The sequence below is a fragment of the Lontra canadensis genome, unplaced genomic scaffold (assembly GCF_010015895.1).
Source record: "Lontra canadensis isolate GAN:19392208 unplaced genomic scaffold, GSC_riverotter_1.0 scaffold72, whole genome shotgun sequence".
NCBI lineage: Eukaryota > Metazoa > Chordata > Mammalia > Carnivora > Mustelidae > Lontra > Lontra canadensis.
In genome coordinates, this window is record NW_022631066.1 from 10,027,947 (window position 1) to 10,041,800 (window position 13,854).

A 13,854-nucleotide genomic window follows, 5' to 3' on the forward strand; every position below is an offset into this window, starting at 1 on the left:
TCTATCAAATAAATAAATAAAATCTTTAAAAAAAAATTAAAAAAAAAAAAAGTTGTCTGTACATTTCATCACCAATGGTGGAAATATAAATTGTTGCAGCCTTTTTTGGAGGGCAGTTTGGCAATACCCATCAAAATATAAAATGCGTAAATTGAGGAAGACACAAAGAAATGGAAAAATGTTCCATGCTCCTGGATTGGAAGAATAAATATTGTGAAAATGTCTATGCTACCTAAAGCAATCTACACATTTAATGCAATTCCTATCAAAGTACCATCCATTTTTTTCCAAAGAAATGGAACAAATAATCCTAAAATTTATATGGAACCAGAAAAGACTGCGAATAGCCAAAGGAATATTGAAACAGAAAGCCAAAGTTGGTGGCATCACAATTCCGGACTTCAAGCTCTATTACAAAGCTGTCATCATCAAGACAGCATGGTACTGGCACAAAAACAGACACATAGATCAATGGAACAGAATAGAGAGCCCAGAAATAGACCCTCAACTCTATGGTCAACTAATCTTCGACAAAGCAGAAAAGAATGTCCAATGGAAAAAAGACAGCCTCTTCAATAAATGGTGTTGGGAAAATTGGACAGCCACATGCAGAAAAATGAAATTGGATTATTTCCTTACACCACATACGAAAATAGACTCAAAATGGATGAAGGACCTCAATGTGAGAAAGGAATCCATCAAAATCCTTGAGGAGGAGTGGGACGCCTGGGTGGCTCAGTTGGTTGGACGACTGCCTTCGGCTCAGGTCATGATCCTGGAGTCCCGGGATCGAGTCCCGCATCGGGCTCCCAGCTCCGCAGGGAGTCTGCTTCTCTCTCTGACCTTCTCCTTGCTCATGCTCTCTCTCACTGTCTCTCTCTCAAATAAATAAATAAAATCTTTAAAAAAAAAAAAAAAATCCTTGAGGAGAACACAGGCAGCAACCTCTTCGACCTCAGCCGCAGCAACATCTTCTAGGAACATCGCCAAAGGCAAGGGAAGCAAGGGCAAAAATGAACTATTGGGATTTTATCAAGATCAAAAGCTTTTGCACAGCAAAGGAAACAGTTCACAAAACCAAAAGACACCTGACAGAATGGGAGAAGATATTTGCAAACAACATATCAGATAAAGGGCTAGTGTCCAGAATCTATAAAGAACTTAGCAAACTCAACACCCAAAGAACAAATAATCCAATCAAAAAATGGGCAGAAGACATGAACAGACATTTCTGCAAAGAAGACATCCAGATGGCCAACAAACACATGAAAAAGTGCTCCACATCACTGGGCATCAGGGAAATACAAATCAAAACCACAATGAGATACCACCTCACACCAGTCAGAATGGCTAAAATTAACAAGTCCGGAAATGACAGATGCTGGCGAGGATGCGGAGAAAGGGGAACCCTCCTACACTGTTGGTGGGAATACAAGCTGGTGCAACCACTCTGGAAAACAGCATGGAGGTTCCTCAAAATGTTGAAAATAGAACTACCCTATGACCCAGCAATTGCACTGCTGGGTATTTACCCTAAAGATACAAACGTAGTGATCCGAAGGGGCGCGTGCACCCGAATGTTTATAGCAGCAATGTCTACAATAGCCAAACTATGGAAAGAACCTAGATGTCCCATCAACAGACGAATGGATAAAGAAGATGTGGTATATATATACAATGGAATACTATGCAGCCATCAAAAGAAATGAAATCTTGCCATTTGCGACAACGTGGATGGAACTAGAGGGTATCATGCTTAGCGAAATAAGTCAATCGGAGAAAGACAACTATCATATGATCTCCCTGATATGAAGGAGAGGAGATGCAACATGGGGGGTTAATGGGGTAGGAGAAGAGTAAATGAAACAAGTTGTGATTGGGAGGGAGACAAACCATAAGTGACTCTTAATCTCACAAAACAAACTGAGGGTTGCTGGGGGGAGGGGGGTTGGGAGAGGGGGGTTGGGGTTATGGACATTAGGTAGGGTATGTGCTTTGGTGAGTGCTGTGAAGTGTGTAAACCTGGAGATTCACAGACCTGTACCCCTGGGGGGAAAAAATATGTTTATAAAAAATAAAATTAAAAAAAAACACATTAAAAAAAAAATATATATATATATATATAAAATGTGTAGATGCTTAGCCAGTGGTTCTACGTCTGTGAATGTAGCCAACAGAAATATTTACATAAGAGTGTAATTGTACATGTATACGGAAGTTCACTGCCTCATTGCTTTTAACAGGGAACAATGGGAAACAACCTAAATGTCTGTCAGGGGAATGGGAAAATTTTGGGACCTCTGTACTGTGAGGTCTTGGGCAGATGTTGGGAAGAATGAGGACATGCTCTGCAAGGCTGTAGAAAGTATGGAAGAGCGCAGACCAGACTCTTAGTTATCTCTGGGTGTGGGAATGGGAAGCATCATGGAGCCAGGGCCTCTACCTGCCAGGTACAATTCTGACCACACAGAGAGCATACAAGGTAAGTGGTGCTCCCAAGATTTGTTTAACAGGAGGAGTTTGGGTGTGCTTTTACTTTTTATTTTACATATGTATACGTTACCTAACCCATTATTCTGTAAAGAACACATATTTTTAAAATTAATTTATTTTAGAGATGGGGGAGGGGCAAGGGAGAAGGGAAGAGAAACTTAAATGGACTCCATGCTGAGTGGGGATCCTGACATTGGACTCGATCCCACGACCCTGAGATCACAATCTGAGCCAAAACTGAGAGAGTCGGATGCTTGACCTAGTGCGCCACCCAGGTGCCCCTAGGACATGTATTCTAAAAAATTGTCTTGGCCTTCTGTCACGTCACAGCCACAGGAAGCAGACTCAGAAATAACTGTTGGTGCTGAGCAGTTCAAAGCCACCAGGACTTGAGCACCTATCAGTCATAAAGGAATTGCAAGTACTTGTTAATTATATATGTCACAATTGATTAAAGCAAATCAACTATTAACCACGCACAGAATGACACTGTAGTCTTTAGGAGATTTGGAGAGGCTCGTTTCTGTCTTTGGACACTCTCTCTGTAATCTGGTCCAGTTTTTGACTCAGAATCAAATGGGCAGTGCTTGACTTTTTCCATTCAGCACAGAAAGTGAAGTGATCTGCTGTGATAAAATATTAACAAAATTTGTATGACTTTTTGACTGCTGTAAGTGCAGAGCATTTATCAGATAAGCACCATTTTCCTGAGCCTTCTGTGACTAAGTATTTTTTCTTACTGCCACCATTGTGTGAAATCTTTGACTAGAAAATGAATACTGGATATTACTTAAACCCATTCATAGGCTGCAACAGAACGTCAGCTTAATGTTCATACATCAAAGTTTGTTCAGCAGCCTTTGCATAATCCGGGAGAATTTAATAACCATTGAGGTTAATTTTGTCAGTGAAATAAAGGGAAAGGAAAATGTTTGAAATTTAAATGATGCAGATAGCTAAATTCTTAATCCTCAAATTTAAATCCCTTAATTCTGTCTGTTGTATCATACTGAGGCATTTTAATAATCATGAAACTAAGCAGGTCTTCACTCAGATTATTTACAAACAAATTTTCCTACATTTGTTGTGAGCAAAGTACCATAAGCAGTTTTTATTGCATGTAATATTTAATTTCCAGAATCGTCTGTCCATACTTCTGTCGACATCTAAGAACTTAGTAACTGCAAAACAAACTGTAAATAAATTATAAAAGTTACACATGTCTTTTGCCTCCTTTATTGGAATGAATTTTAGTATTTTTCTCCTTTTTTTATCAAAAGTTCTGCTTTTGTATAAAATTGGGAAAGTGGAGACGTGTATGTTATTTTGACTATCCTTTATCTGTAGTGATGGAATATACTGATCTTTGGTCTGTAAACCACAACTCTGAAAAATTGGTGATTTAGATAGAAGAGATGCCAAATTTCTAAAAATTATAGTTAGATGAAGAAGTGTGAAATTGAGAATTCATTCACAGATGTGATAGTGTGAGCTTGAAAGAACATTGAGATGAGTGTGTTGCTGAGAGCATACACTTCAGAAATTGTTGTTAGATTTAACGGTTACTCTGATGACTCCTAGATGCTGAGACACATTGGCTGATTGACATAGTTTAGAGAACAACCATTCAGGTAGACATTCCTGATTTACAGACTAGCAGTCACCATCAGCAGGACCAGAAGGTGCATGGGGAAGTGCCTGGACCTATCTCAGTATGGTGGATTCATCAGGGCCCCTCTTGCTGCCCAGAAAAGCCTGAGTCCCTGTTGGGTCAAGTGTGCACGTATGTGGATGCGTGAGAGTGACTACGCACACTGTCACTTAAGCCCTGTGTTGTCGGAAACTGACAGTGTTCTTCCTATTTTATGGTTTCATTTTTATTTTAAAAGCTCTTAGTAAATGTTAGTATCAAGTTGAGATGACTTAGAGCTAGTGGAGACTTGCTACAGAGAAAGGAAAGATAGGAGAAGGTAGGCTGGTGAAGCCAACACCTTGAAAGCCTGGATAGAGAAGTCTTGAGGAAATGGTAGAAAACTAGAGACAAGGAGTGTCCTACCTAACAGTTAAACATAGACATTCCATCTAAGGAGATGCCCTTGAATTACCCCAGAGATTCTGGGTGGAGGGTTGCTAGTGAATGGTCTAAGTTTTGGTTTTGTTTCTGCCCATCTGAAGAGATGGCAGCCTTATTTCTCTGTCAGAAATGTAGACCTTCCCCGCAGCCTGATGTCCGTCCATCATCAGTAGTAAACTACACATCCAGAGTGGTCCCACTGCAAGGAGCACTGGGAGTCTTGGGAGCAAAGATCCCCGTGGCCATGCACCCCCGGGAGCTGATGACATCTCAGATGTACCTGCACATATTCAAGAGCCCTCTGACAAATCTGAGAATTTTGGAAGAGGTGTCCAGGGCCATTTTGCTATTTAAATTTCTGTGCTAGCCTGTCTCTGGCTACTTTCAGTACATGGGATTGGGGGCTCCATCTTGGGAAGCCTCCCCTAAAACTTCATGTGGAGGCACTTCATACTCTGGGCATCTCCATCATCACCATCTCCACCATCTCTGGCCTCTCCATCTCTGTCATCTCCATCTTCTCCATCATCTCCATCTCCGCCATCTTCTTCTCCATCTCTGTCATCATCATGAGTGATCATAATACCCACTGAATGAGCATGCTGTTCCAACCTTCCCCATCCCAAACCATTCTCACTAACCTTTGCATAGGCTAGTATCTGGCACACAGTAGGTGCTCAATACATTTTTATTGAATGAGTGGATTTTGCTTACTCTTGGAAGTTGTTCTTGCCCTTTCTTTCATGCTCATGAATTTCTGGTACCGCCAGTGTTGACTAACTGGTAGTAGGCATCACAGTAATGCTAATTCAGTAGACTTGTTTATGAAGGGTGTGTCCATTGGATTAAAACTTTGTTTTCTTCTCTTTTCTTTTTTTTTAGATTAAGACTTTCTAAGTTTGTTCTTTCTTTCTTTCTTTTTTTTCTTTGCAGGGGTCTTGCCCCTCAAAATAAGCCAGAATTGCAGAAAGTAATGGAAAAGAGAAAACGAGATCAAGTAATAAAGCAGAAAGAAGAAGAAGCACAAAAGAAGAAATCTGACTTGGAAATAGAGCTATTAAAACGGCAACAGAAGCTGGAGCAGGTAAGAGTAATGGGGATGAAAAGGTTTTTTCCTTTATTGAGATAAATCTGACATTCAGTATTGTGTAAATTTAAGGCACACAGCGTGTTGACTTGGTACATTTTTACTGAGGTATGTTTGGCCCTGAGGCTTAGCTAACACTTCTGTCATATCACAGAGCTGCATTTCTCCTGGTGCTGGGAACAGTGAAGATCTAGTTACTCAGCAAGTTGGATGTCCATAGTAGTTTTGTTGACTGTAATCACTGTTCTGTGTGTTGGGTCTCCAGGACTTCTGCATCTACTGGCTGCAAGTACATACCCTTAAACAGCATCTCTCCCATCTCCCCAGCCCCTGGGAGCCACCGTTTTACTCTCTGCTTTTATAATTTTGGGGTTTTTTTAGATTCCACATATGAGAGAGATCATGCAGTATTTGTCTTTCTCTGTTTGACTCATCTCAAAAGTTATCTTTTCTGTTCTAAGAAATAAGGCTGTTGGAATAAGCAGAATTTGCCAGACCTATTAGATGTAAATGTTTATTGCACAAAAGGAAAGTATGAGACAGAATGTCAGCAAATGGGCTAACATACATTCAAAGTAAAGACAAGGATTCTACTGAGGACTTAGAAGAGATTCAGGAGGCAAAGCCCAAACTGGGGAATATCCCTGAACTCACAGCAGAGTGTCGGGAGCGCAAGCAATTGAGTGAAATTCAACTTCACCGAAACTGAGCGCAGAGCCGACTATGCCCTGGTCTCAGGAGCTTGTTTGCTTAGCTTTGATTTCAGGTTCTTGTCGTCTCTGGTATTGCTGGTAGTACCAACCAGGGGGTTGCTGCTCCCGCACAGGATGAGCCCAGAGCCCGTATGCAGACGAGCATATATCCACGTAAGATGGAGACCAGGAGAGAATGTCTTCCACTGGGAAACAGAAGGTGTTAGGGACTTTGGAAAGTGAAGGAATATTTTGGAAAGGCTCTCAGTATGTAAATAATTTTCCTGTTTCTGAATTTCATTTAGCTTGAACTTGAGAAGCAGAAATTGCAAGAAGAACAAGAAAATGCCCCAGAGTTTGTGAAGGTTAAAGGCAATCTCAGGAGAACAGGCCAAGAAGTGGCCCAAGCGCAGGAGTCGTAGGCCCCGGCGATGGAGACGGCGCTCCTGGGCCATCACGCGGGGAAGCTGTGAGCACGCGCCTCCTCAATGCTTAATCTCAGGGCCGAAGCCCCTGGCGAGAACCCCAGCCAGCAGAGAACAGTTATTTTAAGAAGGATTTGGTTTTGGTTTTCCTACAATCTGGGTGGATAAAAGATCTGTGACCGTTGCGGTTCCTATTCGCCAAACGAAGGATGTTGACCAGCACTTAAGTTGGGATAAGTGAACCTGTGTTCAAAGACTTAAACAAAAACAAAAACCCCACAACGGCAAAAAAGAAAGAGGACACTGGAATAAATTCTAGAAAGTTGCACTACTTGGTTTTTCCTTCTAATCCAAGTTTAATGGGGGCATAGAGCCTTTTTTCTTCTAAAACCTAAAGAAAATGTGTTTTGTTTTTTCCTTTAGTTTTCTGTTAGATAATTTAAATCAGATAGGACGGATTTGACCTGTCACACCCAACATGTGTAAAGTCCCTTTTGAGACTCCAGAGCTGTCTCATTTCATTACACTTGGACCTGTGTTATATTGAGACCCAAGAGTGTTAATATTGAGCACAGCTTTTACCCTTGTTGACATTCAGATTCAGAAATAGGGTGAGAAGGTTAAAAATACGGAAAAAAATTCATAAAAATGTGGAAACAAATACATGTAAAAGATACAGAAAAACACATAAATGTTCATCTTGATCTTATTTTAATTCCTTTGCGTTCTCTGATACTAGAATGTTCCATGATGACATTCCAGTTCGGAGAAGGAACATCATATAAATCCACCTGTTGCTTTGATAACTGTTAGAATTTTGTTTTGTTCTGTTTTGTTTCACTTTTGAATTTCTTGCTGAGCTAGTCCTTGTATATGAAACAGTCTCCCAGTTCGTTGGAGAAGAAAAACTAGTCCATATTGCCCAACTTCAGTGTCAAAAGTAGAGGGTGCAAATCTTTGAGAGCAGTGTGAGGGGCACTCCCATTGGGAGCTGGGCGAGGAGGAGTTCTTTGGGTATTTTAATGTGAAACAAATGTAGGTTGGTCTCCAGGAGGCCTAGGTGGAAGGTTGGTAGCATTTGTACATTTTGAGTATCATTAAATCCAAGTTTTGAAAATTTCAGATTAAAGATCACATGTTGCTTTGCCTTTTTTTTTTTTTTTTTTTCTTGTGAAGAAAGATTGTTCCACTGCCCTGTTGGCGGTGATGACTCCTGTCATGCCTCTCAGGAAGCACTGAGGTGAGGGGAGAGGCTGCGCAGCTTCCGGATGCTAGCCAGCTTGCTACTCCAAGTGAAGTCCCAGGCGAGTAGCAAAATCCTGACGCAAAATGCATTTTATTACTGCTGGTATGGGCAGGGGTATATTCTACTTGGGGTGATCTGGAGGAATTTATGTGGATTCAGTAACATCCATCGAGATGATCCAGCCAATCATTTCTACAGTGAAGAGTCATCTTAAACTTCTTTTAAAACTGGATCCCGAGCTTTTAATCCTAATAAGCATAGTAGAAATTAGCTTTCTGTGGGAATGCTTTAGTTTTCATAGCTGACAGGTTCATATTCAACCCTTTTGTGAACAAGATAAAGGTAATCACGATGACAATATACTGCTAGTCAGAGGACATGTCGGTTACACCTGAAGTGGGTGATTGCTCGTCAGTAAGTATTAAGGAAAAACGTGAGATGCTTAAGATAAAATGTTGCTCTTTAATAGTTTGCTTTCAGAGGATGGAGTGGTAACTGGTTTTTTCCCATCCTTCTAAGCTTTGAGAGAAGAAAGTACGCTAAATGATCATCTTCAAAGTACCGTTCTGATCACACGTTGATTGGAGTGCTTTCTTTATGTATTTGGGCTGATGATGAGATTTGCAAAATGAAGATTCAGGAGTGGCTCATAGCTTTTCACCTAACTGGATGTTGGATCTTAAGTCCTGTGCCCTTGAAGCAATTCTGCCACTTGATAAAATTCTCAAGGGCCCTGAGAGGCCCCGTTAGCAGGACCGATTCTCTTCCTAGAACTTACCCAGATTTCATTCCTCACTGGGAAGAAGAATTACAAAAACATGTCCCTCCCAGTCTCACTCACCAGTCTGCACAGTGACGTCTGGTGAGTAGTACCAAGTCTGGCCAAAAGACTTGTAAATAGTGTGAAGTGATGTCTTATGACCAAACGGTGGTATGTACAGGTGAGCAGCTCTCTGAAGTTGTCAGATCAGGCTCACAAGCTTGAGTTTCAGAGGGTGCCCGTGTCTCCTCCACACGTTCGTACCAGACAGTCCAAACTCCTAGGACTCATGAACATACAAGCAGTTTTGTGCTTTGAGCCACTTTTTGACCAAAATGGCTCCATTTTTCCACTCTTACGGTTTTCTTAAACTAGTTCAGTGTTTTATAGTCTCCTGGTAGTAAAGTAGTGTTGCTTTCTAAGCTACAACAAACAGTTGACTTTATTCTTCTACTCCGAAAAATCTTGACTTGTTTGAGTGTATATAATATATATAAAGGGAGCCTTAATGGATTTGTTTTCATAATTTAATATTTTTTGTATTTGCTCTTGTACAATTGTTTTTAATGGAAAGTATTACAGAATTGAGGGTGGAATTCTTAGAACCAAAGTTATTCTTAATAAAAATCACCACGTGCTTGGACCATGAAGCTGTGTTTGTCTCTTCTGTTGGAGATGGATGTCGGGCACTGAGGATGGGGGTGCTGCGTTCAGCTCAAGGGATAGAAGGGGGTTTTAGGTTTCTCTTTGGTGACCGTCCTCTTGACAGCGCTCTCCCTCCTGCCCCAAATCAGTTATGTCCTCTGGAGCCTTTTGTCAGTCAGGCTGACAGTTCACTGTGTCAAACAAATTCATGCTAAGGGATCATGCTACTTTTTGTATAAAATGTGGTATATTAGTAGCTGCGGTCAGCCCTTCAGATCGAAGTATTCTGAATTTTAGGTGGCTTGGCAGGACTATGGAGGTATATGTTGGTAAGGGCTATTTCTTAATGCTGTGAACTCATACATATGACATATTTGACGTGTGACCATGAAATTATTCTGCTTTTTCAGCTAAATTTACATTATCCTCAAAAAGTTACTTTGGGAAACTCTACACTTGATGACTTTGTACTATTAGTTAAAATAGTTGGGAGATTCTGGTCTCTTTGTGCCTTTATTTTCCATCCCCCAATCATTACTCACCAAAGACACTACAACTGCTAGTGTCTTTGGACTCTATTTTGAAAATCAGATCTTCTCAGGGCAGTGTAGCTGTCCCACCTCTAAGGGTATACTGTGGGCTCTAAAGACCAGTGCACTAGATGGGCTCCAAAGCGATTTGTGCCGTAGTTTCATCCCTGGAATGCAAGCAGCCAGTTTCCCAGGGGAGCAGTTCTGAGGCTGTTACTCCGTTTCCTAGAGCCACTCTATGCTTGCTTGTTTCTTAGAGTAAGAGTTACAGATTTGAAAAAAATGCCGTTAAAGTGTTTGATAACATTTGAAATGCCAAGGGCAGCCAAAAAGTATTAGAATAAAACTGGCAGGCTTACATTTACTAGTAGAATGAGAAATGGAGTGTTTTCTTTCTAAGATCTTAGGGTAAATAAAATCTTTATGAGGTAGCCTCACAATTACAATTTCTTCCTTTTTGTTTCCTCTTAAGAAGATGCAGTCTATCAACTAGGGATGTTTTCAACATCTTCCCACTTGTTTCTAGATATCCTGCAAGATGGTAATTGCCAACCAGAGTACAAAGGACACTTGGTTATTTATTGAGAGTGTGATGATTGCTGCTTGGGTGCTGTTGCTCCCAGGCCCCAGGGATCTATTTGTGTGTGTCAGTGTGAATATATATTTACACATCTGCACTGATACTTATTTTTAAGTTTCTAGTTATTGGAAATCATGAGTTCATATTAATACTCTCAAATATAACCTAGAACTACCTTCTAGCTTTCCTCTTTCCGTATGTGTAGCTTCTTTCTCTAGCAGTGAACACCTCCTCCATGTACTTACTCATATTCACACACCCCACCCCACCCCACACCTAATCTATCTCCTGCCTTCACTCAGCACCGTCCCCACTCTGGCCCTGCCTATAGGCTTTGTGGCTGAATTATCAAGGAAGGAAAGAAGCAAACAGGTTTTTCTTGGCCTTTTTAAGCATTGATTGTGAATTTAAAGTACCTCAAATCTCTTGAACTGCAGATTTAGTATGCCTATTTCGTACCTTTCAAAACTCGAACAATATGCTAACCACGCTGGATGTGTCAATTTCGGCTCCCTAGAGAAACAGAGCCAAGAAGAAATAAGAAAGAGTTAGTGAAAGATATGATTGATTGGTAGGTAGGTAGATAGACTCGCGAGGAATGGGAGTCTCCATGCAATTATGGAGGCTGAGAATACCACCATCTGCTGTCTGCATCCTGGAGACCAGGAGAGCCAGCCAGTGGTGTGATTAAGCTTGAATCTGAAGGTGTAACGCACAGTCTGAGAGCAGGTGACCCTGTTGCAGCTCGGAAGTCAGGCAAAGGGAGAGAAAGGGAGTGAAACCTTTCTGCGTCCCCTCTTGTTCAGTTCTCACAGGCCCTCTGTGGATTGGTTGGGGGGCTGGCTGCCTACTGGGCCCCACTGATCCAATCATCAGTCTCCTCTGGAAACCCTCTCAGGGACACACCCAGAAATAATGTTTAATCTGGGTACCCTGTGGCCCAGGCAGGTTGACACATAAAATTAGCCACCATACTTGAATACTGTTAACACAGTATTAAAAATAATGTACATAAACCTATTTACAAGTCAACTTATGAGCTTAACGCCCTAAAATTTTTTACTTTAAAAATACTCTCCTACTATTATGGCTGCATTTATTTTCATATTGTCCCAGGGATTCAGTCATATCTCACTCTATTTCCTGGGCTTGTAGTAATCTTATACGAAGCCTAAAAGAAAAGGAATTCTCCAGACTAACTGAGAGCACCAGCTAAGGACAAGGAGCCTGGCCACACAGTGTAAAGCCAATTCAACCATGAGCCACAGGCCTTGGATCAAGTCATTTTATAATTCATTCATACTTGCTTTGTCATAGGATTTTTAATATCTGGAATTTTTTGGAACTTGGTGTCTTTCCCAGAAATGTATTTAATTTTGCATGGCAAGGATTGCCTTACTCGTCCGAACTTTATGATACATTGATCTTGTCTATTAGCATTATTGAAAATTAGAAATGCCTTATCGATATCCTATAGGATCAGTAGGATTATACTGCGGTTAATTGGTAGGATCATGTTGAGATTTTTGTCTATAAAGAATCATCAAGTCTGTGTGGCGAATTCTTTGAGACATCTGGCTATTATCTTGGACATACTGTTCTGTCCATTTAAATTTGTTACTGTGTCTCATCAGTGACTCCTTTTCTACTTGGTTATTGTATGTGACATATGACCACTAATGACGATCAGTCTTCTTTCTATTTGTACTATTTTTTTGAGTTTCCTTCATTTATTCCTTCCTGCATGGATAGCTAGAAATAAGCACATGCCAATGCTTTATGAAGCTATGTATTCTTAGAACAAAAATACTCTCATATAGAAACAATTCTTTAAGCATATCCATCCTTAGTTTGTATTAAAATTCATTTTTTTCTCTTTTGGGTATCATGAATCTGGCCTTTTGTAGATTTAGCTTCTTAGAATTTTTATCTCCTTTTTTTTTTTGGATGCTCAGAATTTCAGAACTTGGCTAGTGGCAACCCCTCAAGGTTATTCCTATGTCTTCTGAGTTTTATAAAATATTGGATCTAACAGGAAAGTATCCTTACTCTGTTACAACAGAAGGATGTTTCAGATCAGCCTAATTTTTTTTTTTTCCCGACATAAGACATACACTTGCCTTTCAAAGAGTCCTGTTTCCTCTTGATGCAGAATGGGAATGGGGACCACTGTTTGGCATGAGGGGTGCACAGGAGAGTTGTTAGTGGACAAAGTGCTCCTGCACTTTTAGTAGTGATAGATCTAGGGGACATGAAGTCACCCTGGATTTTCCATCTTAACCCTTTAGGTGAGACTTACTGAACCGGAAACCTTTCTATTACACTTAGATTTACAGACATATTTTCCTTTAAGAATTATGAAGCAGAGGGTTGAGGGGCACCTGGGTGGCTAAGTCGGTTAAGCATCTGCCTTGGGCTTAGGTCATGATCCTAGGGTCCTGAGATGGATCCTTGAGTCTGGCTCCATGCTCCCTCCGTGCAGAGGGAGTCAGCTTCTCCATCTGCCCTCTGCCCCTTCCCCGCACCTGTTCATGTGCTCTCTCTCTCTCTCTTTCTCTCTCAAATAAATAAACCTAAAAAAAAAAAAAGAAAACTCTTTTTTAAAAAAAGAATTATGAAAGGGGACTTGCCTGCCTATATATCAAAACACATTTTTAAGCAACAGTAATTTAACTGGGTGGATACTGGCCCACAGTAGACAAATAGATCAATTGAACAGAATAGAAAGCCCAGAAGGAGACTTATTTACACATTGAAATTTACTTTTTGATTGAGGCAGAATCTTATTTCAAATCAGTTAGGAAAAGATAAACAATCCAGTGAAAAGTTTTGGGGCCATTAGAACCAAACAAATATGTATTCCTCTTTCTAACACCATATCTTTCTAAGACTAAGTCTTAGAAAGACTTTTCTAAGTCTTTTCTTTCTTTCTAGGTCTTTCTAAGACTGACTTCCAATTATTAAAGTGTTCACTTAAAAATAAAACTATAATTCTGGGAATAGGAGGGGCTTTCCTAAGCAAGACATTTAATCCAAAATCTATAATCAAAAGACTGGCAAATACAGCTAGTGAAAATGAAACATTTTGTACAAAAAAAATTTTTAAGGATCAAAAGGCAAGTAACTAAGATATACTACATGTACAGCAGCAAATGAATAACACATTACATACGTGTCTATTACGTGTCTACATACAGAATGTCTGCAAATGTCAATCCAATAAAAAAATGAGCAACTATGTAACAGGCAGTTGACAGAAAAAATATGAATGGCTCATTAATGTATGGAGAGATGCTCAGTGTCACTAGTGTCAGCAAAAGGC

The 13,854-nt window shown here is 40.3% G+C and overlaps 1 protein-coding gene across 4 annotated transcripts in view; it reads left to right on the forward strand.

The window, feature by feature from the left end:
• The window catches only part of FAM107B (family with sequence similarity 107 member B), a 75,435-nt gene extending 67,494 nt beyond the window's left edge, over positions 1 to 7,941 (forward strand). For all 4 annotated transcript variants that reach the window (XM_032880942.1, XM_032880945.1, XM_032880941.1 and 1 more), the window contains 2 exons: positions 5,501 to 5,651; positions 6,652 to 7,941. In XM_032880942.1, the coding sequence (XP_032736833.1) occupies positions 5,501 to 5,651; positions 6,652 to 6,768 (268 nt within the window). In that variant the 3' untranslated portion in view covers positions 6,769 to 7,941. The remainder of the gene's footprint in view (positions 1 to 5,500; positions 5,652 to 6,651) is intronic.
• Positions 7,942 to 13,854: the final 5,913 nt, after the last annotated feature.